Source organism: Schistocerca nitens, chromosome 10, assembly GCF_023898315.1.
Source record: "Schistocerca nitens isolate TAMUIC-IGC-003100 chromosome 10, iqSchNite1.1, whole genome shotgun sequence".
Taxonomy (NCBI): Eukaryota; Metazoa; Arthropoda; class Insecta; order Orthoptera; family Acrididae; genus Schistocerca; species Schistocerca nitens.
The window spans coordinates 116395830-116423103 of record NC_064623.1 but is presented as its reverse complement, the minus strand read 5'-3'; the positions used below and the strand labels follow the sequence as shown (position 1 = coordinate 116423103).

At 38.1% G+C, this 27274-nt stretch overlaps 1 protein-coding gene across 13 annotated transcripts in view; it reads left to right on the top strand.

Moving 5' to 3' along the window:
• LOC126210598 (zinc finger protein 501-like) overlaps positions 1 to 27274 on the top strand; it is a 129920-nt gene that overhangs the window by 70066 nt on the left and 32580 nt on the right. The window contains exon 8 of one of the 13 annotated variants that reach the window (XM_049939877.1): positions 11101 to 11767. The exons of the other annotated variants lie outside the window; for them this stretch is intronic. Within the exon in view, the coding sequence (XP_049795834.1) occupies positions 11101 to 11238 (138 nt within the window). The 3' untranslated portion in view covers positions 11239 to 11767. Of the gene's footprint in view, positions 1 to 11100; positions 11768 to 27274 lie in introns of those variants that run through there. 13 annotated transcript variants of the gene reach the window in all.

Genomic DNA, 27274 nt, shown 5'->3' with positions numbered 1-27274 from the left:
CCTCGTGCCCTCTCCCCTCCTCTTTACTCGTGCCCTCTCCCTCCCCTTTCCTCATGCACTCTCCCCTCCCCTTTCCTCATGCCCTCTCCCCTTTCCTCCCCTCCCCTCCCCTTTTGTCCCCTCCCCTTTTCTCCCCTTCCTCCCCTCCGCTTTCCTCCCCTCCGCTTTCCTCCCCTCCGCTTTCCTCCCCTCCCATTTCCTCTCTCCTCTCTTCTCCCATTTCCTCCTCTCCCCTCCCCTCCCATTTCCTCCTCTCCCCTCCCCTCCCCTCCGCTCCCATTTCCTCTCTCCTCTCCCGTCCCTCCCATTTCTTCTCTCCCCTCCCCTCCTATTTCCTCCTCTCCCCTCCCCTCCCCTTTCACACGCTCCTCCCCTCCCCTTTCCCAGGACGCTCTCCCCTCCCCTTTCCCACTCCCCTTTCCCCCTCCCCTCTCCCCCTCCCCTTCCCCACGCCCCTCCCCCTCCCCCTCCCCCTCCCCTTCCCCCTCCCCTCCACCTTACGCCTTCTCCCCCACTTTTCCCTTCTCCCCCACCTTCCCCCTTCTCCCCCACCTTCGCTCTTCTCCCCCACCTTCCCCCCCTCTCCACCACCTTCTCCCTCTCCTTATTGGGAGGACGACGATTCAATCCTGTGTCCGGGCATCCTGATTTAGGTTTTCCGTTATATCTCAAAATTGCTCCAGGTAAATGCTGGGTTGGTTCCTTTGAAAGGGCATGGCAAATTTCTTTCCTCATTCTTCCGTAATCCGATGAGACTGATTAACTTGCTGTTTGATCTTCTCCCCCAAGCAACCCAACCCAATCTCCCTCTCTCCACCCTCTCTCCACCCTCTGGCCCCCTTTTCGCCCTCCTCCACCCTCTCTCTCTCTCTCTCTCTCTCTCTCTCTCTCTCTCTCTCTAAATGCTAGCACCATCAAAAACCAAAGATGACTGATGCCAGAAGTTATCAATAGTGGAATTAATAATCAACAGGCAAGGAAGCATTAACTCTGTCCCTCTGCTTTTGACAAGGGCGAGACCAGTATTCTGTGCAGAATTTAAACAAAATCCAACATCTTTATTTATAAGCTTACTTGCTACCTTAATTTCAACTGCTTCCTTAAGAACACCATTTTAGTAGCTGAACGTGCTTGTCAGAATCTCTGTGTTGTTATATTCCATGGGGTGAACTGTGACAAGAGAATGTTCTGCAATGGCAGATTTACTTGGCTGTTGTAAGCATGTGTGATGCTTCTGCTCAGTACACCAGTCCTCCACAATCTTGATAATCTGACCAATATGTGACATGTTACAATTCCTGGAATATCATAAACACCCGCCTTATGCAAACCAAGATCATTCATTACACAACCAAAAAGGATTGTGATCTTAGATGGTGGTTGATAAACACTTTTCACCTCATATTTCCACAAAATACAATCAGTCCTGTTAGAAATGCTCCCTGTGTAAGACAAAAAGGCAATAAAATTTTGTAGCACTTCTGTATTATCACCACTCACCCAATGCACAGGTGGTCAATAGTGCAATGCTTGTCTGGTCTGTCTTTCACTATAACCATTCTTATGAAAGGTGATCTTGAGATGGGCTAACTCATCGGACTAACTCTCTCGGTCCAAGATAACATGGGCTCCATGAATGAAGGTATGAAATATCCTTCACGTTGATCTGGATGGTGACAACTATCAGCCCACAGATACAAATTAGAGCGAGTAGGCTTCCTCTATACAGCATGTCCCAGTGTACCAGCAGCTTTCCTCCTGACCAACACATCAAGGAAAGCAGACAATCATCCTTTTCTACCTCCATTATGGAGCAAATATGTGGGTGGATTTAATTCAGGTGTTCCAAAAGTATGTGGAAGTCAACAGACATCAAAATAGTTTAATTTAGCACCAAAATTAATCTCAATCAATCCTAATAAATTAGATGGGGGAATGTAACTGAGCTGAGAGACCACATCAAAACTTCTAGAGTAACAGTGTCAATGAAAGACATACCCTCTAAACAGCATAAGAAATCCTCCGATTTCTGCTATAAGGATCAAGAGAATAGCAAGGTATTTTGCCGCATGATACATCACAATCTGACGAAGAGGAACCTTTTCTTTATGGACCTTAAAAGACTATATAAGATAGGGGTAACAGCACAGTAAGAATTAAGATTCTAGATAGTCTCCTGTGACAAGGAACTTTCCTTCAGAAGGCTGTTAGTTTTTCTCTTGGCTCTTTTGTGGGATCAGCACTGTTCCTGCAGTCTGCTGAATCAGTTAGTAACACTGCGTCTTTTGAACATAGCCCTGCTTGTCCAAAACATTGGTAGTATTGCTCTTGTCCGTAAGTAAAATAACAATATCTGGATGAACTGCACTCCAAGTGAATATAAAGCAGCCCTCTCAGTTGCTATTATATTACTCTTGGGTGGACGTGCCCCAGTCAACACGACACGCTTCTCTCCTACCCTCCTCTGCAACATCAGGAGATAGTTTAAAACCAGCCTGTTCAACAGAACTAATTAAATCAACCACTGGCAAATGCTTGGGCGTTGATGCAAAATTTAAACCTTTTCCTAACATAGATAACCACAACCTTTATCCATGTGATCTATCACACAGTTCAAGATGTGTGTTGCCAAATCATTTTTTTACCCTGTGAGGGATAAATGTTCATTGGGAAAAAGAAACGGGATTTCATTTCTTTACCATGGACAAATGAAACACAAAATTACTTTTTGTGATTTATTGGTCTTCATTAAATTTTAATGAAGAATTTGTAAGTTTTAACATTCATTTGTTCGATTTCCCATATTAAAAAAAAGCAATGCAGCTATAACCATTGTTGAAAATGGTCATTAATTCACTTTTTATCAAATTTGAGGTGCATTTATTTCGTACATCATTCCATTTCAATCTCATCTGTGAAAAAACACTTCCTGCGAAGCAGTTGAAGCTAGGGGTACTATAGATAAACGAAAAGACTTGAAAAATGTTAAGGATTTAATTCTTGGAAAACCTATATTTGATTTTCTTCCATTTGTTAATTAGACCTTTACTTGTGACATCAAAAGACTGTGCCACAGCTAGGCTTCTTTTAATTATTCGAAATTCTTGGTATTAGGGATCCATGTTCAGGTAAATGATCCTTAAGAGTTCCACAACTTTTTGAAAATGGTTGTAATTTATTGGTGGGTTAAAAACAGCATCGTGGAAGGGGTGTTGTTTTCTGAGAAAACAAATATCCCACAAAATTGGTACGGAACTGCAGGAAATCGTTCTGAATAGATTCTTTTGTATTAATGCTTAATTCACTTATTTCTCATGTTACTTCCAAAAAAGTTGTCTTTTATTTTTTGCTCAACCTTTCTTTGAATCCCATGCATTTTTGCATGCATCTCAACAACAGACGGAGATTCTGACTCAGCCTTCTTCATTGGTTCTACCAAAAACATTACATTATCCAGAAATGACAAATACACCAAAGTTTTCTTTCTTCTTCTTCACATGTGATTATCTTTTCTAATAATTCATTGTGGAATTATAGAAAATGAGATTTTAGGGCAGGCCATATTTTTAATACTCTTTCAACAGCAGGACTAAGAGATAAGGAGCTTGAGTTAACATGTTTTATTATTTCCTCCCATTGCATCTCATTCACTTTAAGTTGGAGTTGCAAGTCCACTCTTCATTTTGCAGATCTACTGAACTGAATGCCTATATTCAACATCAAACTTTCTACAGCTACTTTTAGGTTACCAGTATTGTATTTTGCAGCATTGTGGAGAGCATGGACGGGCAACCAGCTTTGGAAATTTTATCATTTTCAGCTAAAAGAAGTATATAAATGAAATATTTTCTACCAAAGTTTACACTAGTATTGTCAACAGTGAATGCCAAAACTTTATTGAAAGATAATCCATTCTTGTCCACTGTGTCTGTTAATAACTTTGAAACTTGATATGCACATTCTTCATTACAGTCTACAAATTCCAGCAGATGGTTTACAACAACAGTATCATAATTAAAGTATCGTCAGCAATTTGGAAACATTTTTCTATTTTTTATTGCTTGCATCTGTCACTACAGAAAAACATATATTTGATTTGTTGGACAATACTTTGCATGCAGTAGTTTCTGCTTTGTTCTTGCACAGCTAAAATTTCAGCGCTTTTTGACACCCTGTGGATACATGCTAATGATTTGTTTGTAGAATCCATACTATTGTAACTAAGAGAATGCTTTACCACGTGATGAACAGATGTATGTTCTCCAGCAATAATCTTGTCCATCTCTAAGGCAGGTGGTTCAGGCGTTGAGAAATATTTGAATGAGGTACTTGATCCTCTAATCATCATCCGATACACAAAAGATGATGGTTTGTGTGTGATGAGCCACAGACGGAGATTGCATTGTTGACAGTTCCAAGCAACCATTGCGGTAAGCGCATGCCCGTGCTTTCTGTTCGAAGAAAGTGTATATCCTGCAAATTATGTATCTCAGTTACTTATGCAGAATTTATCACTTATCACCACAATCGACAATGACAACTTGCAAAAAATGGAATTGAAATTCATTAAAAATGTGCTACTATCATGTTTAATGCTTGTATTTATGTACAGCATTCACAGCAGAGGGCTTCGAAGATACTGAACGCTCTTTGGCTGTCAGAGCGTACATAACGTAGGTGTGCAGAACTGTCCTAAACTCAATTGCCATTGTTCATGACTCCAACTATAACAACAGTCATTTGAGATGCATGTTGTTTTACATCAGTGGCGCTTCCATGAGCATAGAGGAATCTTTATTGCAGAGGCGACAGTACACCTTGTATGAGTTTCCTTGTCTTAACCAGGAATAACTATTTTTCCAGTTTGGATTATACTTGGTAAGCCTTGTGGCTTTCTTAGAAAGTATTCCATCACTTGTAGAAGAATTATCTGTGTCACTGTCACTTAAACCACACATTTTGTCTACAGTTTTAGAAATATTTCATGAGCGTAACACGTTCAACACTCAGAAGTTGTCACAAAACAATGAAAAACTTTTAAACTAGGATGACATTCAAGAATGGAATTAAAAAATTCTACCAGTATTGTTAATACATGTTGACACAGCATTTAAACGCGTTAGCAAAGGGACGAAAATGTTAAACACAAAAGTGTTAAACACAAAATTGTAGAGTGAAAGTGGGATGGATAATAAACAAATAGAATCATGTAAAACACAGACTGAGTTAAACAGGGATGTGTGGCACTGCATAAGAGGATGGGAATCGTTGCATATCAGCCCTGCCTGGCACAATCATAGACTGAGACCTGAGCTAGTCATATATTCGTGATGCACATGCATAAGTAATAGGTACGTACAAGCTGTAGCACAAAAGATTTCGCAATATGGGACAGAGCCTGTCTTGGCGAAAATTATGTGGGAAATATGGGAGTCTGGCAAGACTAGTCAAGTTATATTATTAGACTCTGGGCCAGTAAATGTTCAAAACTGCCAAATGCCAGACACTTACAGAATGTAATTCCCTTTCAGACTGTGTCCATGAAGCACTATCCAAGCAATACCAAGAAAAAGCTGAAATTTTTGAAGCAGTCATTAAATGAAGCTGAAACAATTACTTGGAAACAATTAAGTTGACGACAAGTGTAGTGGATCCTTTCACGCTTGCAACAGCTGAGCAAATCCATCATTGCAGAACATTGTCTTTGCACCGGTCATCCTATGGAATATAACAACATAGGGATTCTGGCATGCACGTCCAGCTGTTGAGATCATATTATTCAGCAAACGGTCCAAATTAAATCAGCAAGTAAAACCTTATAAATATAGTCTGTGAGTTTTGTTGAACCTTTATATGGAATCCTGCTCTCTCTCCATTGTCGAAAGTTCTGAAGTTGATTGTCTTTGGTTTGTGATGGCACTGTGTGTGTGTGTGTGTGTGTGTGTGTTTCTCTGCAAACCATTGTCCATATCATTCAAACTCTTATATTTTAGCACTGATTTTCTTGTTAGCCAGTCATATAATTTTAATCTGAAATTTTTAAATGACAAGGATCAAGCAGCAAAAGGAAACATGCCAAAAATTTTCAGTGTTCATTTTATGGGAGTTTGCTGTTATTGTTCACTTGTGCTTTGGGATGTCAATGTTCGCCTTAGTTCTAGTCTCATGTTTATGAATTGTTCCTCTGGTAACACATTCTTTAATGTTGTTCTTGATGAAAAGTGCAGACTCATAGACATACTTATTCACCTCTGTTAGTACCCTAAGCTTGATGAAAAGAGGGTGGCAGTGCTCTTTAGGACCAGCCTTTCATTGACACTGGTAGCTTTTTCTTCTTTCTGTCTTTTTTTTCTTTTCTTTTATGTTCCTGATACGAGGAGAATGTCCCCATATGAGTAGGCCATATGAAATATGTGACTAAAAGAGTGTGAAATAAGTCATACATAATTATTGATAATCGTAACTCTGTTTACACCTGAGTTAGAACACTCTTCAAATCTTCTTACAGGCTTTGTTGATACATTCTTCCCAATTGAGTTTGCCATCAGTATGTATTCCCAAGAGTTTGACATATTTATTATCTACATTCTTTGACAGTCCTAACATAAGCATTTGGGTTTTGTTAGGATTACAAACAAGTTTATTTGCCAAACCAATTTAAGGCAGTCAAGAATTTCTTGCATAATGTTCTCAAGAGTTGGGATGTCATGATGTGAAGTAAGTAAAGCTGTATCATCAGTGTAGTTGATAACTGACTGTGATACACAATGGGGCATGTCATTGACAGCTGCAGTTAAACACAAGCGGCCAAGAACAGAACCCTGTGGAACACCTGTACCCATTTCTACTAAGAAGCCGTCTGCTGCTGTTCATGTAAGAAGAAATTACTGCTAATGTAGATTTTTTTATACCTTAATACCCTAATTTTGTTAGCAAAAGGAATGCATTCAAATGCTTTACGTAGATCAAATGACATTTTCTTCTTATTTTCGAAAATTGTTAAAATCTTATAAGCAATTTCCAGAACAACTACAGTGGTATATTTACCTGGTTGAAATTCATACTGACTGTTGCAAAGGAGTTCATGTTTGTTTTTCAAAATAATTGCTTAATTGAATGTTCATCAGTAATTCAAAGAATTTTTAGAATATCGCCACAATATAAACTGGTTGGTAGTACTGAGGGAGCTGCATATCACCCATCTCGAATATGGGGTAACTTCTGAGATTTTGAGTGAATCCATAAAAACTCCATATTCTAAACATTCATTGAAAATAATGGTTGTTTTTATAGTATTAAGAGTATATGCAGTGTGCGTGTCTATTATGATACATGGAATAGAATAACAATCAAAAGAGGAAAAATAGTACGAATGACCATTTAATGTGATCATTTTAACACTTGTGTCCACGTTGGGTTACCTGCGTTACCTTTATAATTATAACAGGCAGTTTTTCAGATGTATTGAAACTAGTGTACACAATCCTCAGTTTATTCCTAATTTTGTCTTTACAAATGTCATAATAAAAGCAAACTTTAAATACCTTCAAAGAACAGCATTTAAATTTGAAGGAATGTAATGCACTCTCTCATCTATATTTGGGTTACCCATGTAAACACACATCTCCGTTAGAGCAGGTGTGGAGTTCACAAATGAAAGATTTTGTTTTGAATAATATATTAATAGTATTGTTATTTATTAGAAACCAAGTAATAATACAACAGATATAGTCAGAAATATGTGGAAAATATATCAATGTGACATAACTATTAAGTTTTGCTGCTCATTACAGTGTAAATGTAAACTTGGAATTATTATTTATTTACAAAGTACATAGACGGTTGTAATGCAGTGTTCATCACATATTGGTTTCTTATATTTCTTGCAACTCCTCTATCTTTTGTTTAATTGAGATTTGCACACACAAGTCGCTAATGATTTTCAGCCATCCAGAAGCATCTTGCTTTGGCTGAATCTCCACTTGTTCAGGAACTAGAATTAGAGGTCCTCCTATTATGCACTTAATACCTGTTTTGACAGAAAAATTTCTCATGCAGTTAGGACTAGATGATGTAAAGACAGTGGAAGGCATTGCCAAATGTTTCCCCAGATCCAGTAGAAACAGTCTGCATATGAGTGTGACATTTTTTACTTGATGATTGTTTTCTGTGTAAATGATACCCCCAAGCAAACAATATTCAGAATGTTGTAAAAAAATGCTAGTAGCCATCTCTGTGTCCTCCATTTTACACTGTAATGAGAACACACCTTGTCCATATTATCAATGCCCCATTTTGTTCTGTTATAATTATGTACATCTGGCTTTGAAGCAGGGCCAGAAGTGGATGCACCATAATGCATAAAGGATAACATTAGAACTAGTTTCTTCTTTTTTGGAGCATACGAACACAGAGAAACATTACCTTCACTAATTCCAAATATAGAAGACAGCTCTTGGCATGAAGAGGAAGGGTGCATTTCTGGCGGCGCATAGCGCTTGTTTCTTTTCACAGTACCAGTACCAACTGTGGACAGATGCCAAGTCAAAAGCCTTGCAAATGTTAGAATTATGAATAAATTGTCAGTGACTATATTTCTGTGAGTACCTTTGAAATGAATGATGGGATCCATGTGGTTCCCAAGTGGTGCAGCGACTGTAAACCATAAAATTACCAAATATGCAGCAACCAGTCGCAAAATCATGTTTTATTTATTCAGTTTTGCAAATCGATTTCAACTGATTCACAGCCATCATCGGTGATTTCAACCAATATGTGCCCTGAGTAGTAATACTGTCTTAAGCAGAGGTCAAACATAAACTTTATGACTGATGACATTGTAATTCTGTCAGAGACGGAAAAGGACCTGGAAGAGCAGTTGAATGGAATGGACAGTGTCGTGAAAGGAGGATATAAGATGAACATCAACAAAATCAAAATGAAGATAATGGAATGTAGTCGAATTAAATCGAGTGATGCTGAGGGAATTAGATTAGGAAATGAGACGCTTAAAGTAGTAAAGGAATTTTGCTATTTGGGGAGAAAAATAACTGATGATGGTCAAAGTAGAGAGGATATAAAATGTAGACTGGCAGTGGCAAGGAAAGCATTTCTGAAGAAGAGAAATTTGTTAACATCAAGTGTAGATTTAAGTGTCAGGAAGTCGTTTCTGAAAGTATTTGTATGGAGTGGAGCCATGTATGGAGGTGAAACATGAACGATAAATAGTTTGGACAAGAAGAGAATAGAAGCTTTCGAAATGTGGTGCTACAGAAGAATGCTGAAGATAAGATGGGTAGATCACTTAACTAATGAGGAGGTATTGAATAGAATTGGGGAGAAGAGAAATTTGTGGCACAACTTGACTAGAAGAAGGGATTGATTGGTAGGACATATTCTGAGGCATCAAGGGATCACCAATTTAGTATTCGAGGGCAACGTGGAGGGTAAAAATCATAGAGGGAGACAAAGAGATTAATACACTAAACAGATTCAGAAGGGTGTAGGTTGCAGTAGGTACTGGGAGATGAAGCAGTTTGCACAGGATAGAGAAGCATGGAGAGCTGCATTAAACCAGTCTCTGGACTGAAGACTTCAACAACAACGACAACAACAACAACAACAACAACGCCTGTGTCTACATTTGACCAAATGATAAACTGTAAGGCAAAGTCAGTGCCCTTTTGTATGTCAGCTACAGAACAAGGAATTATAAAAGACATGCTACTGTGGGGTTAGACTGTTAAGACAGTCACCCACAGATATAGTGAAAATGTCATAGTGCTTATTTTGGTATTTAGATGGTTAAGTGCTGAACAAAATGCTTATTTGTTAATGGTGCATATTATACGTAGACCTATGTCTATGGTACAGGCTTGAACACATTCTAAATCACAATACAGTACCAATGGTTCTCTGTATAAATAACCATGAAACTGCATCATACTGGATGAAGTGACAACATGAGCTATGTCAATGCCTGTCTTGATGCTAGATGCCTAGTTTATGAGAGTAAGAACTGTTGTGCAGTAACAAATGCAGCAATTTTAATTAACTAATGGCAAGTAGTGTGTTTGTACTGAGGAGAAAATATTGTCATAAGTATGATGTCTAAGTGTACACCTGAAATTGCCTTAATGTGTGCTACATGGATGATATTTATAGTGAATGATATTAGTAAGTATCATCTAAGAATCAATTTAAATTGAAATACATTGTGGTATCCAACAGAATTAACCATCATGTAATTATAACTATTGAGAACAGTTGGTATGTAGCCCAAACATCAGTAAGTTTTCATGTAGACATTGGGCTACATATCACTTCTGCTACCAGCTGATTATTGAAACTTTTTTCCCCGTACAACAAGTTGTAGTTGAATCATACATGTATTTTTTTTGCATATATTGCTTACAGCTATATTAGATGAATAACAATGTCTTTTGGTTATAAAGCTGCTATTATAGACAGAAGCTGTTTCTCCTGGCTGTCATGTTGTGCAGTTCAGTGTAGTAAGTTTTCTTTTAGCCTAGGTGTGTATTAGGTGGTGTTTTTATATCAAAGACTAAATAATGAAATATTTTTACTGTCGGTTCTCTCTACATATTATTATTATTATTATTTTTTTATCGTAATATTACTCTGGCATTTGGCTCTGTGGAAGTAGAATGCCTGCTAAAGGTAATGGACCTACATGGCCATTAGAGGGTACAGACTTGCTGCTGTCTTGCACTTACAGCATGAGCTCACCACTGATATCACTGCGTGAATACGATTCCCATAGTGTTCCTTGTGGTCTGTATAAATACGGCTGCCCAGCGAATGGTTTATCAGTTCTGTACTCACGTCCGATATTGTCAGTTGCTGTCATCACTTCACTGCGGGCTGTTGGATAACAATCTCATTTGGTACTTCCCTCTGGTCGCAATTGGAATTGTGTCTATCTTTGCCCTTTGCCTGTTGACATAGTGGCAAATGTTTCCAACTGGTACTTCATTGTTTACATAGGTTGGTTTGTTCTTGTCCTCCTTGGTGTCCTTTTCGCCCTCACTCAGCTTTGTTCAGCTAGGCTACTGCTTGACATTTTGTTCTCTTCCACAGGCTGCACTCCCACTTGCAGCTTCAGGTGGATCTCTTCTGGATTCTGATGTGTGCACTGATACAGCAATTATACCATTAGTAGGTGTCTTCTATCTGTGCTGCCTAAGTTTTATTACACAAATTGTAATAGTTTTATAACCGTAATTGTTGGTTGTATTTGTTTTTAAATTACTGTGTAGTATTTCCCCCTTTACATTATTGTGTTACATTTACATTTCATTTTATTGTCACGAATCTGTGAACCCATGTACACAGTGTCAGTCAGTTGATTTGCTGCCTCAATGTTGGTGACCTTGACTGACTGACATTATGGCCAGGCAGGACATCTTCTCTTACATCACACCCAAGTCGCTAAAATCATGATTGCACACTATGTTTCACATACGTATATTGTAAATACAATTGTAAGGTACGTTGTGCTGAAATTTTATTGTACATAGCTTTGTGCCATTGATTTTAAGTCATATCCATATAATTTTATTATATTTTGTTCTACGGTTGACGTTTACTTAAGGATATTAAAACTGAAATTGCTAAGTATCTTACCTATTCCCTCAATAAAGGCACCACATTTTTGTATCCTGGTATGTACTTCCAACAGCCTTTCTGTAATTACTCCTATTACTGGTATGGTTTTTGGAAGTATTTCTTATTTGTGACCTTTTATAACAACTTCTGGATCTGAAGATGACTGTTGTAACTGGTTGAAAATAGTAAACATTGTTTCCTATGTTGTGATCTTGATAAATAAAGGTTTTAATGAAAAAATCTATTTCTTTCTGTTTACATGTCACTCTCTCCATGCCAACTATGTGAGGTAATAATAGAGTTTTATGTAAAGCTAACAGTCAGAGGCCAAGATGTTGTCCTATGAAATGTGTGATATGACCCTAAGCACATCACTGGAAGAAAATTGTATCTTTTAGTTGTTTGTTCTGCAATAATTTGCGAAATGCATTGAGAATGATCATTTCCATCTCTGTTCATACTGTGGAAAAAAGGTCCCAGAATTTATTTGGTTTTGAGAAAAGATTGAAATTTTCTAATGAAACAAGGTATAAAGCTGGTTGGAAATGAAATTAGTAGGTAGTAAATATAATGAAAGATCAAAATAGACTCGTCTCAAATTGTGATCACTGTAAGGAATTACAGTGTTAAGAGCACATATGGAGCTAGCATGGCAGACATTGTTCAGTGCTGCCAACAGGTCACTTTTGTCACCTGTAGTCACCATTTTTTTTCTTCTAGTTACTCTTTCTTGTTAGAAGTCACTCTTAAACAATTTTTCTGTACTCAGATGTGATTTGGACAGCTTGGTGGCAGAGAGAGAGAGAGAGAGAGAGAGAGAGAGAGAGAGAGAGAGAGAGAGAGTAAACAAAAATGATCTGTAGGGAAAGTGATATGTAGACTTGATATTGGTGTCTTAACAAATGAAAATATTTACACATTCGAGGCTCTTTTGAGACAGTGACATCAGAGTTTCCATTTGTCGTATTATCTTCTGCAACAACTTACTGCATTGGTGCATCATCTGAAGGGCAATGGGCAGATGTTCTGTGAGAAGTAACTGGTTTGTCAAGGAGGATGGAAGAGGAGCCAAAATGTTTGAGTGGGCAAAGAAACACTGTGAACTTCAATTTTTTTGTTGTGTGTAATACTGTCATAAATGTGGAAAAGGAAGGGTTTCAGGCTTTGAACCAACATGCAGTGATATCAAGACATAAGTTATTTTGTACAAAAATGTGTGCCACAGCAGTTTGGTCTTGCAGGTCCATCGTGCAGTTCAGCATCTTCTGTGAACACTGATGATCTATCACTGTCTATTTGAACAGTGAAATTGCATATTGTTAAGGACAGTGCCATTATTGTGGAAACAATATGATTATTAAAAAGTGTTTGTTCAAATTGTGTAGCTGCTTTATGTCAAGGCATCATTGATCTTTTTGCGAACTCTGCTTCCTGGAGCTGTTCCATAAGATTCATTTTGAGTAGAACTTATTCCAGTACATTCTGACTGAAGACCTAGAAACTTATTTAAAAAGCAGCTGCCAAATGACATCGATAATGCATATTGTTCTCTGTGTTTTGATGAAACAACGAACAGTGGTGGACAAAGTAACAAGAAACTGTGTTTTGCTGTTGGTCAGCAGCTCAGAGTAAAATTGTGAGCCATTGTTTCCAGACTTTTTCAGTGGTGAAGCAACATCTGAGGATATGGTTTGTAAACTTACAAGCACATTAGATTCAGCAAAACTTTCTGTGTATAAACTGTTAATGTGTTGGAGTAAGCCCCAAATGTTAATAAGAAAGTAATGAGGCATTTTAATTCACAAGTCTGTCTTGTAAGAAAAAAGAAACTTATTGATGTAGACTTCTATAATATTCACCTCCTGCGTAATTGATTGCATTGTCTAGGAGAGTATGCTTCTGATCTGATTGTGTATGTATGTCTGTAAATAATGTCTTAAATGGTTGTCCATAAGGAGTATAAGACTTCTTGGACATACAGCGTTCATTGAGATTGTCTAGGTGTTCTGTCATAACGTGCTGTCCATCCAGACAGTAAATCCTGGAATCAGTTACAGGGAGAATGCTTCAGCTGCAGGCTCATGTCAGAAAATATTTCTTACACTTGCTGCTCTAACTTCAAACAGTGAAACAGACACTTTTTTCAGCTTCTTTACAATCCTATAGTGAAAGCTGAACTGGCATTTGCTTGTTCCACTGCATACATTTTTGTCCAATTCTCCAGAACATTCCAGAAGAAGGAGCCATTGAACCTTTGCTTCCCTGTGAAATGGAGAGACTTTAGGTATTGGCAGGAAGAGTTTGTAAACCATTTGTATTGAAGATGTACGAACTTTCACGAAATATTTCACAGGAATACAATGTGCAGCCTCCACTACAAAAATGTTTTGTGGTGATGACTTTACAGCAGGTGTCTAAAAAGGACCACCTTCAATTCTTGACACATGTTGAGAACTGTTTTACTGAGGCCTGTAAATATTAGTTTTGTGCATAAGTTTGTGCTATTTTCATTTTGCATGTTGATATTCCATTTGCTTTGGGTTATTTATTGATTTTCATTTTTTTATTTATAATAAATTGTCCCAATTTGAGTTTACATATTGTCACTTTGTTATTAGGAGATAGTGGATGCTGGAAAACGGAGTATCAAGCAGATAAATCAGAAAATTTTTGCAACATATTCTTCTGTTTGAGTTCAATAGAGGTGTGACAACAGCAGAGGCAATTACAAATATTTGTTCTTTGTATGGGGATAATGCCATTATACAGACCATGGCAAGAAAATGGATTTCTCATTATAAGGATGGCTGTTCTGACATTAGTGACCCGACACATTCAGGAAGACCTTCATGGCTTGATGAAGATGGTTTAAATGCATTAATCAACAATTATCCACTTCAGTGTACTCTACAATTGGTAAATGTGATGAACTGTTGTCATTCCACCATCATATGACATTTGCATACAATGGAGATGATTCAAAAATTGGATGTATGGACACCGTGTACTATAAGCTAAAATCACAGAAGTTAGCGGGTGGCCAGATGTGCATCTCTGCTTGTTCATCTTCAATTGGCAGCTGAATAATACTGATGATTCCTATCCTGTCATTACTGGTTATGAGAAATGGTGTCTTTATGCTAACATACGGAAAAGAAAGGGATGGTCGAGCCCAAAGAAAGCAGTAACTGCCTGTACGAAGATCTGCACACATCCACAAAAGATAATGTTTGCACCTGGTGGAACAGTGGTGGTGTGATGCACTATGCATTGCTTCCTTGAGGTGGAACCATCATTGCAGACATTTATTGTCAACAACTGAGATGTCTTGCAGAAGCAATCCAAGAACAACAACTGAGATGTCTTGCAGATGCAATCCATGAACAACAACTGGGAAGACTATGTGAAGTGATGATACTCCATGCTAGTGCACCCCCACCCCTCTTGTCATGTTCTGGTAGACACAAAAATCTCTATACAGGAGTTCGGTTGAGAAGTCATTCTGCACAAACATTACTCACCTTATCTCTTTCCCTAAGAGTTTCATTTTTTCCATCCTGTCAAACAACCTTGAAGGAAGTTCCTTTCAGGATGAAAATGTGCTCCAAACATGGCGTGATGAGTTTTTCACCCCAAAGCCACATGATTTCTACAGTCGCAGTATTGGAACATTACTCCAGCATTGGCGGACTGTTATAAATAGTGAAGGAGAATATGTTATAGACGACTTAAGTCTCTGTTATGTGTATCTGTTGTGTTTATTAAACTTATGTGAAAATGTTATGAACTTGTGCTCCAAACAAATACATTCTTCTTAAGGCAAACCTGGCAGGGTCAAAGAATCTGTAGTATTTTTGGTGTCTTCAGCCATGTAAGAGAACATTAGCAAAAAGTATCAGTGATAATGTAAGCCTCACAAAAGAATTGGTGCAGGATGTGGATTGTGATCAGCTAGTGGATGAAAGGAAGCTTCTACCATTGAAAACTGGCATAAGTTCAAGTTCAACACTGACTCCAGTTGATAGTTCTGGGAACCAATTCATAAGGATAGTATGTGTGGCAGGAGAACCAAACTATCTGCACCCAAGTAAAGTGATACTCTTCTAGCTGTGTACCATGGGAATGCTGAGGTTGAAAGGAGTTTTTCTGCATCAAAAGGATATCTTACAGAAGACTGGACATCACTCTTGGAAACAGCTGTCAGTGCACTAACAACAGTAAAAAATACACTGAAATTGTATTACAACAAACCAGAAAAGGTATCTATGATGAAAGAGATTCTTTCTTTGGTGCAGTGTACATAAAAGAAACACCATAACTACAAAGAAGAAGAAGAAGATGAAGAAGGAGAAGAAAAAGGAAAGGAAAAACAAAAATCTGAAGAGCAAAAACGAGCAACACACGAGGAAGAAAGTCAACAAGAACTGACAGCAGAGGTAAAGGAGATTTCATCATGTGAAGAAATACTTAAAAGATAGCAGTAACAGCAATAACTTACTGCAGTTCAAAAGCAGAATTCTGGAGCAAATGAATGACCGAAGGATGCCTTACAGAAGAAACACTTTCAAGAAGAAAGATTTTCACAGCCCATGTTGATAGGTGCTCTTCAGGTTCAGAAAGATGCTCAGAATCAGAAACAAGATGCAGATACTCTTTTTTCTTAAAATCGTTTTAACAAAAAAAGCAAAGAATTAGAAGTGTTAATTCCTTCAGTGTAATTTTCTATGCAATAACATGCTAATTTATCCATCTTTTCTTACCTACAATATATGACTTAAGTTATGATATAAAATATTCATTAGTAAAGATAGAATGTTTGCACACTGTTCACTGATTATGTAATTATATGTAAATAATGGCCAAACCACGTAAAAAAGTCATGCATTTACTATCAATATCCATGCATTAAACTGAAAAGAAGGTAAAATAAGTATAAAGCACGTCACTCCACACAGGTATTACAGTAAAGGTCAAATAAATTATTTATTCTTATTTGTTCTAAAGCTTCAGTTAGAATGTATGGGAATTACTCTCTGCTCAAACTGATACCTTGTGGAGCAGCTACAGGGAAACATAGCCTCAACACCGTCACGAATGTCTTGACGTTAAGCAGTTGAATAATTGAAACAATTATCCTGTACCATCTTCTTCTAAGAGCATGTCACTTCTCACAGAACGTCTGTCCATTGCTCTGTGTCAGACAAAATAACTGTCTTCAGCACTGTGGTGGGTTCTTAGATCACTTCTTGAGGAGGCCGAGGTCATACAACAACATATACTAACACCTTGGATTACTTTATTATGGCTTGAACAAGTTGAAATGCTTAGCTTTGAAATAATCAATGGCCACAGGAATGTCGTGTATATTTGCGCCTGTCACAGAGCACAACTCCCTCCCATTCATTGTTGCACCTGGCAGTGGCTGTACTCACTTGTGATTTTGTTGAAAGGTACAAATCTTGCCATATCACCCCATTCTTTAGATGACACCTCATTTTCCCCCAAAACACTTCCATACTATTGTCATATTGTTGTGTCACATGACAATGGCAGAGGAGGAGCAGGACACTGAATGCAGATGTAGATGATATCTTGCGAACCATGGATGAAGGGTATCAGACGGATGCCATATTCCTTGATTCCGGAAAGCGTTTGACTCAGTGTCCCGCTGCAGACTCCTAATTAAGGGACTAGCATATGGGCTCGAAAACTTCTGAAGTAATAGAACCCAAACCCAGTACGTTGTCCTCGATGGTGAGTGTTCATCGGAGGTGAAGGTATTATCTGGAGTGCCCCAGGGAAGTGTGGTAGGTCCGCTGTTGTTTTCTATCTACATAAATGATCTTTTGGATAGGGTGGATAGCAATGTGCAGCTGTTTGCTGATGATGCTGTGGTGTACGGGAAGGTGTCGTTGTTGAGTGACTGTAGGAGGATACAAGATGACTTGGACAGGATTTGTGATTGGTGTAAAGAACGGCAGCTAACTCTAAATATAGATAAATGTAAATTAATGCAGATGAATGGGAAAAAGAATCCCGTAATGTTTGAATACTCCATTAGCAGTGTAGCGCTTGACACAGTCACATCGATTAAATATTTGGGCGTAACATTGCAGAGCGATATGAAGTGGGACAATCGTGTAATGGCAGTTGTGAGGAAGGTGGATAGTTGTCTTCGGTTCATTGGTAGAATTTTGGGAACATGTGGTTCATCTGTAGCAGAGACCGCTTATAAAATACTAATACGACCTATTCTTGAGTACTGCTTGAGCGTTTGGGGTCCCTATCAGGTCGGATTGAGGCAGGACATAGAAGCAATTTAGAGGTGGGCTGCTATATTTGTTACTGGTAGGTTTGATCATCACGCGAGTGTTACGGAAATGCTTCAGGAACTTGGGTGGGAGTCTCTGGAGGAAAGGAGGCGTTCTTTTCATGAATCGCTACAGAGGAAATTTAGAGAACCAGCATTTGAGGCTGACTGCAGTACAATTTGACTGCTGCCAACTTGTGTTTTGCGGAATGACCACAAAGATAAGATCAGAGAGATTAGGGCTCGTACAGAGGCATATAGGCAGTCATTTTTCCCTCATTCTCTTTTGGAGTGGAACAGGGAGAGAAGATGCTAATTGTGGTACGAGGTACCCTCCGCCACGCACCGTATGGTGGATTGCGGAGATGTAGAAGAGGAGACAGGAAGTGTAATGACAGATGATGGCTGTAGGGACCTCAGTAGCCACCTTGTGAGTGACCGGGAACGTCAGCTAAAAAACTGGCCACAGGGTGCACACCTGCATCCAGTAACACATGTTGTAATTGGGGAGATGTCAGTTCAGGCTGCAGGACAGGTGCTGATGATGGAGACATGAGTCATACTGGTGGTGCAACATCAATCTCTGTCAGCACCACTCTGGCAGCGCCAGCCATGACTGGAGTAGAGGTGAATATTGCTGCTGCTGTTGTTGACACAGTGACGCGCTGTGTCTGCTGGTAAAAATTCTGTGACAGAATCACTGACATAGTGCTGAAGCTGACACTGATGCAGCCCAATGGAGCCTTAGAAGACATAAGATGAACATCCAAAAACCTTTGTGATGACACCGTGGTCTCAACGCTGTTCCAAAATATTAAAAGAAGACTTCATTCTGTGATCGAAACTTTACCCAAACTGACAGAACACGTTGTTACCAAGGAGCCATGGAAGATACAACAGGCTATGCTGGCAATGACTATATAATAGTTCTGCGAGTGACTTCCTGTCACTTGGAAAGGAGTGGTAGATCTTTAAGATGGTCTCCCTATGAGAGCTTAGAGTTACTGAATGTTACACACCAAAGGAGGTAGTGCAGTGGTTAGCACACTAGACTCACATTCAGAAGGATAACGGTTCAAACCTGTTTCTGACTATACTGATTTAGGTTTTCTGTGATTTTCAGAAATCACTTCAGGCAAATGCCGAGGTGGTTCCTTTGAAATGTCGTGGCCAATTTCCTTCCCCTTCCTTTCTTAATCAGAGCTTGTGCTCCATCTCTAATGACCTCATTGGTGATGGGGCGTTAAACAATAATCTCCTCCTCCTCCTCCTCCTCCTGAATATTACAGGTCACTGGTAGATCTTCATTCGCAGACAAGTGTGTGTTAGCAGGATGAACCCTGTTCATTTATTACCTGTTCTAAATGTTCAGGTTCTTTGTGAAAGAAGGAGCACTTTTCCTTGTTGCACTTTAAACCAGGCACTGAAAGAACTCGAAACAAGCAGTCTAAATTTGCTATACATTCAACAGGCATACGACCCATGACAACAATATTGTCAAAATAGTTTGTGCATGGAGGGACTTTCAGAGTTATTTGTTGCAGCACCTGTTGAAAAATAGCAGGAGCCAAAGCAGTTCCAGACAGTAGTCTTTGATTAGATTAGATTAGATTTACTTTCATTCCAATTGATCCGTAGTGAGGAGGTCCTCCAGGATGTGGAACATGTCAGAAAAACAACAATACATGACAAATATTTACAACTAAAACAAATAAGCTAATGTACCATTCCACAGGTCCCAAGTGGAATGATCGTCATTTTTTAATGAACACTAAGAGTCATTTTACAAATACTAATGCACTGAATTTAAAATAAAAAAGTTTTTTATTTATTTATAAGGTAATAAACATGTAATACAACTACTGTAATACTTATTTACAATGAACACATTACTGCACTGAAATGGTGCAGAAGTTAGATTATACTAACACACACACACACACACACACACACACACACACACACACACACACAAATTTTCAATGAACACATTACTGCACTGAAATTGTGCAGAAGTTATGTTATACTTATATACAAATCAGTTCGTTTTACTAAGAAATTCATCAGTGGAGTAGGAGTTGGCCACCAATAAATCCTTTAGGCTTCTCTTAAACTGAATTTCATTGGTTGTTAAGCTTTTTATGGCTGCTGGCAAGTTATTGAAAATGTGTGTTCCTGAATAATGCATACCTTTTTGTACAAGACTAAGTGACTTTAAATCCTTGTAAAGATTATTCTTATTTCTAGTATTGATTCCATGAAGTGAGCTGTTGGTTTGAAAAAGTGATATATTTTTAATGCCAAATTTCATTAAGGAATAAATATATTGGGAAGCAGTACTTAGTATCCCTAGTTCCCTAAACAGGCTTCTGCAGGATGTTCTTGAGTTCACACCACATATAACTCTCACTGCACGTTTTTGTGCCCGGAAAACGCTTGGCTTGATGAATTACCCCAAAAAATAATCCCATATGACATTATGGAATGAAAGTAAGCATAGTATGCCAGCTTTTTCATTTTTATATCCCCTATGTCTGACAAAATTCGCATTGCAAGCAGAGATTTGTTAAGACGCTTCAGCAGTTCTGTGGTGTGCTCCTCCCAGTTGAATTTATTATCAAGCTGTAATCCCAAGAATTTAACACTGTCCACTTCTTCTATCTTCTTGTCATCGTATGTTAGGCATATATTCTTGGGACACCCCTTACAAGTTCTGAACTGCATGTAGTGTGTTTTTTCAAAGTTTAGTGACAAAGAATTGGCTAGGAACCAGTGATTAATGTCCACAAATATTTTATTGGCTGATCTTTCTAAGACTACACTTGATTTGCAATTTATTGCAATGTTTGAAACTGTAACAATCCAATTGTGAGTGTTGACCACAAAATATTGCTTGGGCAGCTTGTCCAGGGATAACAGGAAGTATTCCTCATGTAAATCAATCCTGTAATAGACTCTGATCTGTCTCAGTCTGTCCATTAATTCCTCCAGCTGTGGGAGAGGAAGTGAATATATGAAAATCAGCACACACAAGTAAATTTCCTAGCAGGTTTTATGAATGACCAAATGTGATGCCCACTGATTTGCAGAAAACTGTTGTGTAACCCCACTTTTTTCCATTGTTGCTATTCCTGAGCAGATTTCTGACATACTGCACGGGAGACAGACCTTGCATGAGAAAACCATGGTTGCGCATTGTCTTTAACGGTAATGTACACATTAAGATCTTTAGCACTTCATAATGCTACAAACAGTTCTCTTTACTGATTACAAAAGTCATAAAGATTAGTATGAGCCACAGAAACTCTGATTTGTAACAAGCTGTCTTGTATGCACGGTTTGAAGAAATCAAGTCTAAGGAAAAATTTTTGCACTGTTCCTAGAACTAAGTACATGGAATGAAACACATTATCTAACATCACAAAAAGTTGCTGACAAATTGCATATGTCTAGTTCTGATGTTTCATGGCCAGTATATGCCACTGGAAATATTTCGTGTCATTACAAGGACAAGCTTGTCTGACAATTTGAAAATCACTGAGTAAAAGATGTCCACACTTATTTGTAGTGCATGTCATGTACGACAAACCTGAAAGTTTTTATGTTTAGGTTTACTGTTAATCGGAGCCCTGTCTTTATTCACATTAAAATTAGCGTGAACTGAGTGTCTTGTGCACTTTTAACATGAGAAATACATGGAGCCTCAAAATCAACCTCAGTAATTCCACAAGAGGCAAATCTTTTTTCAGGCTATTTTAGAATAGCATCATGAATGCGTACATCTGAAACATTTTAAGTGATTGCATCATGTAACGTAACACTGTTATAGCTTAGTCCACAAGAACACTTGAACTTTTTAGTCCCCTAATTTTGGATGTGCACTGTTTTAAAGTCAGATCAGGCTGCTTCTTGAGCCAGAAAATTTTAAACCTCACTTCAGTGACATGATCCTGAGCATCAAAATGTTCACCTAGCAGCCGAACAAGCTCATCGTAACTAGCATCTTCTGGGTGAGAAATTTAGCACAGTTTTAAAAACAGACAGTACTTTGTCGGCTCCGACCAGTGAAAGGAAAAAGCATTGTGTGCCATACCTGTAATGCTGTATGTGGTGAAGTGAGCTTCTGTCTGCATTTGATATTCTAACTAATCCTCTTCATTACTGTTAAATGGGTGAAACTTGGGTGCAGCAACCAGCTGTGGTACTGCTTGTTATGATAGTATTGTAGCCATTTGTTGTAAGCTGATGAAGAAGTCACTCGATCTGCTGCACCTGAAACTAAACAGTATAATTTACAAACATTTGCTGTGGCAGCCCAAATATGGTTGAACACTTTATATCATGCACAAAATATATAAATAGTACTTCGTGCTACCCTTCTCTGTATGTATTCAATACCCCGTTACTCCTATCTGGTATGGGTCCCGCACACTTGAGCGATATTCTAGGATTGCTAGGATGGGTCACACAAGTGATTTGTAAGCAGTCTCTTTTGTAGACTGATTGTACTTTGCCAGTATTCTATCAATAAAATGAAATCTACCACCTGCTTTACCCACAACTCAACCTGTGTGATCATTCCATTCCATATCCCTACAGTGTGTTACATCCAGGTATTTGTATGACCAGGGCAGTTCCATCAGTGACTGACTGATATTATAGTCATAGCAAACTACATTTTTTCTTTTTGTGAAGTGCAAAATTTTACATTTCTGAACAAATAGAACAAGTTGCCAATCTTTGCACCATGTTGAAATCTTATCAACATCTGACTGAATATTTATGCAGCTTCTCTCAGATAGTACTTTATTAAAGATAACAGCATCATCTGCAAAAATTCTGATTTTACTATTAATATCATCTGCACGGTCATTAATATACAACATGAACAGCAGGGGCCCCAACAAACTTCCCTGGGGCACATCTGAAGTTACTTCTGCATCTGATGATGACTCTCCATCCAAGATAACAAGCTGTGTTCTCCCTACCAAAAAGTGCTCAATCCAGCCACAAATTTCAGTTGATATCCCATATGATTCTACTTTCAACAATAAGTGTAGATGTGGTACAGAGTCAAGTGCTTTTCGAAAATCAAGAAACATTGCATCCGCCTGGTTGCCTTGATCCAGAGCTTTTGGTATGTCAAATGAGAAAACTCGATGCAGAATGGTATGAGCAAGTTCTCAATTGTTTGTTACAAACAGAAGAGTACTGGAAACTGTTGCCGACATGCATATTTTACACTAGAAATTCAGTGCTACAAAAAATACAGAATGTTAAAAAAAATTTATCACTTTACACAAAAAAAAAAAAAAAAATGCCATTTGTGTTTGCATTGACTGGTAACAGATTAACCAAACATCTTGTGTGATTCTCAAAAGTTTTCAAATGGGGATTTTTGAGTAAATAATTTGTAAGAACTGTAAAAATGCAGTTTTAACATTTTTAGTAATAAGTATTTATATAATGCAGATAGCTGGAACAGAGAAGATACTGTTTATAATTACATCAGTTGTATCTGGTAATGCAACAGAAAAGATAGCATTCTGTGTCTTTCCAAATAAGAAAAAAATTGTAAAAATTAACTTAAATTTTGTATTTTTGTCTTAAATTGTAAGTTAAAGGAAGCAAATAAGTGAGCAGGTGTCAGCTAAATTTCAGCACACTAAGAGAGAGCCCTAATGCAAAACATCTGCCATGTCTCCAGTACTTTTGGTATCTTCTTCTTCTTCTTCTTCTTCATTTCACCCAATTTTGGGGTACGTTGAATCAATCACTTCTGTGTGTTCTGTGCCTTTCTTTTCGCCCAGTACTGCTTCATTCTTTCTGATCTTGCTTTTCTTTCCTCATCAGAGATGACAATCGTTCTTTTCTTCCTATTTTGGAGCTGGAATCCCTCTTTTCTGTCTTTGCTTATCATTTTTGCGGTCCTGTCTGTGAGCATTTTTTCTGTGATGTGTAGTTCTCTTAAGTCTTTCTCTGTTTGGATAAACCAATTTGGTTTGGATTTTTTATTCCTGAAGTAGTCAAACATTCTTTTTGTAAGTCTATTTGGGTTCATTCTGAGAATGTTCCCATAAAACTCAATTCTTCTTTTCCTCATTGTATCCGAAAGTTTTTCTGTGGTTTTGTAGAGTGTTTCATTTTTGGTATGAATTAGTTTGTCGTTATGAAATTTGGGGCCTAAAATTTTTCTCAATATTTTTCTTTCTTTGATCTCTAGCCTTTCAATTGGGCCATGGTTAGTGATAGATAATGTCTCAGCTGCATATAGTGCTTCTGGTTTAATGACAGTGTTGTAATGTTTTATTTTTGAATTCCATGAGAGGGACTTTTTATTATAAGTATTTTTAGTAAGCTGAAAGGCTAGTTCAACTTTGTTTCTTCTTAATTCTATTGCTTTTTTCTCAAGGGCGTTCCAGCTAATCCATTCACCAAGATATTTGAATTCTTTAACAATTTCGATCTTTTGGTCTCTTACTTTAAGATATTTCATTGGCTTTTTTATATTTGTGATTATTTTGGTTTTTTCAAAAGAAATTTTAAGGCCTATTTTCTCTGCTTGTTTCTGTAATTCGAGGATCTGTTCTTTGGCTTCTTCCCATGTTTCAGCTAGTAGGGCCATATCATCTGCGAATGCTAGGCAATTAACCTTGATGCCTTTGTTTTTTGTTCCTAGTCGGATTCCACTATTGATTTTCTTGTTCCATTCTCTTACTATTTTTTCTAGGGCACAGTTAAATAACAATGGAGAGAGTCCATCACCTTGTCGTACTCCAGTTTTTATCTCAAATAGGTCTGAGAGTTCTCCCATAAATTTAATTTTGGAGTATGTGTTGGTGATGGTTTCTCTAATTAGGTTTGTAGTTTTATTGTCTAGGTTCAATTCTTTTAATATGGAGATTAGAGATTCCCTGTCTATGGAGTCGTACGCCTTTTGAAAGTCAATGAATGTGATGACATACGCTTTTGCTCTCGATTTTTGGTAGGCCATAAGATTTTTGAGGTTTAGAATTTGTTCTGGGCAGGATCTTCCCTTTCTGAAGCCTGCCTGGTATTCTCCAAGTTGACAATCTAGCTGGGGTTCTGCTCTGTTCAAAAGGACTTTAGACAGTATTTTGTATGTTACGTCAAGGAGCGAAATCCCTCTGTAATTGTTGGGGTCTGTTCTGGATCCCCTCTTATGAATTGGGTGAATGAGGGCCATCTTCCATTCATCCGGAATTCTTTCTGTTTTCCATATTTCTTCAAATATGTTTTGGAGAGATTCTATGGCATTTCTATTGACATTTTTCCACAGTTCAGCTGTAATTTGGTTCTCTCCCAAAGCCTTATAGTTTTTGAGATTCAAAATGATTGATTGTAGTTCCTCGACGGTGGGTGGTTCTGAGTTAGGACTTGTTGAAGTTGAGTTGCTGAAATCCATTTTTTCAATTGGTTCTTTACAGTTGAGAAGGTTTCTGAAATATTCCCTCAAAATTTTGCAATTATCCCTGTTGTTGTGTGCAATATTACCATTTTTATCTTGTAATTGGAGTGTCGGTGGGCTGTACTTGGTTATTTTTTGTTTAAAAGTTCTGTAAAAGCTCCTAGTCTTGTTTTTGTTGAAGTCTTCGTTGATCTGCAAAAGGAGTTGATCTTCTTGTGCTTTTTTAATTCTTTTGAGGTTTTTACTCACTAGTTTTCTTACACTCAGGAAATTTTGCCTATTATATTCATTTTTCTGAGATTGCATCTGTTGCCATGCTTTCTTTCTTTGCTCAATAAGTTTGTCACATTCCTCTGTCCACCATGCGTGTTTTTTGATTTTGGTTATAGGTGCTATTTGTTCAGCTTTGGTTAGTAGGCTTTCCTTCATTTGATCCCAATTTTGGTTCCTTATATCTTGAGTCGCGAGGGGAAACTCCTTCGAATTCATTATCTTTTCTGGATCGTATCTTCTGCTTTTGGGTTTACTGTTTCTATCTTTCCTTTTGGGGATAATTTTGAGTTTTATTTTAGAAAGATAGTGATCAGAATCCAAGTTTGCTCCTCTGAGTACTTTGACATTTTGTATTTCTGTATGGTGTTTCCATTTTATCACCACATGATCAAGTTGAAATTCACCCAAGTGTGGGTTTGGTGAGGTCCATGTCTTCTGTTTTCTGGGTAGTCTCTTAAAGGCTGTGGATTTCAGGATCAAGCCATGCGCTTGGCAGAGTTCTACTAATCTGACTCCATTTTGGTTAGTTCTATTGTGCACTGGGTAGTTTCCAACAATATTTTTGTATTTCTTCTCTTTTCCTACTTGAGCATTGAAGTCCCCCGTAAGTATGATGTTGTGTTTGTCTGGGATCTTTTGCACCGCGTCATCTAGTTGTTCCCAAAAACGTTCCACCTTTTCCTTATTTTTCCTATTGTCTTCATTTATGGGGGCATGTGCATTCACAATTGTGTATACTCTATTAGCAGATTTAAAAGTGAGTGTGGAGAGTCTTTCTGATTGTGATTGAAAGCTGATAATGGAGTCTAAAATACTTTTATCTATTATAAAGCCCGTTCCGAGGTGGGGTGTGTTTTTCATTATTCTTTTGCCTACCTTTCCTTTGTATATTCTGAAACCTCCGGAATCAAAATTGTTTTCATTTATGTATCGAGTTTCTTGTAGTGATGTTATGAGTATTCTATGATGTTTGAGGGTATCTGTAAGATGTTTTAATTTTCCTGTTTTTAAAAGAGAGTTTACATTGAAAGTAGCTATGTAACTTGTTTTTTTACATTTCAATTTGCTTGATGTCTTATCATGTCCCGATTCATCTCTGTGCAATGCTGCAGACTCCCCAGAATCCGATAGTCTGCTTGCGCACCTTGGTGCGGTGGATTGTCCACCTGGGGTAATTTGTTTCACATTACACTCTTCCATGATTGATAGTATTATGTAAGGGGTGACTCTTCGAGCCACAAATTTACAACCATGGTTGTTAGCCCTGGAGGTTTTTCCCAGCCGCCCCTGACCTGGGGAACAGACGCTGACCAAAGACCGCCCAATGTGAGACAGTCGCCTTTGGATTTCTGGTCCTGTGTTGGTCCACGGGTGGTATTTTATTTCCCACCTACCCTACATATCTGTAGAGCTTTCCCCTATCCGCCACCTGGGGACGCGCCCGGTAGGGGAACAGGTTCCCCCTCGGGTACTTTTGGTTTATTAGTTATATTTTTTTTTTTTTTTGGTTCTCCATTGTTTTAAGAGTTATTTACAAAATATACATTTTCAAAGGGCTGTACCATTTACAGAAACTAAGATAAAATGAAACTACCTTATTTCTTAACACTTACGATATGGGGGTCTAATATATA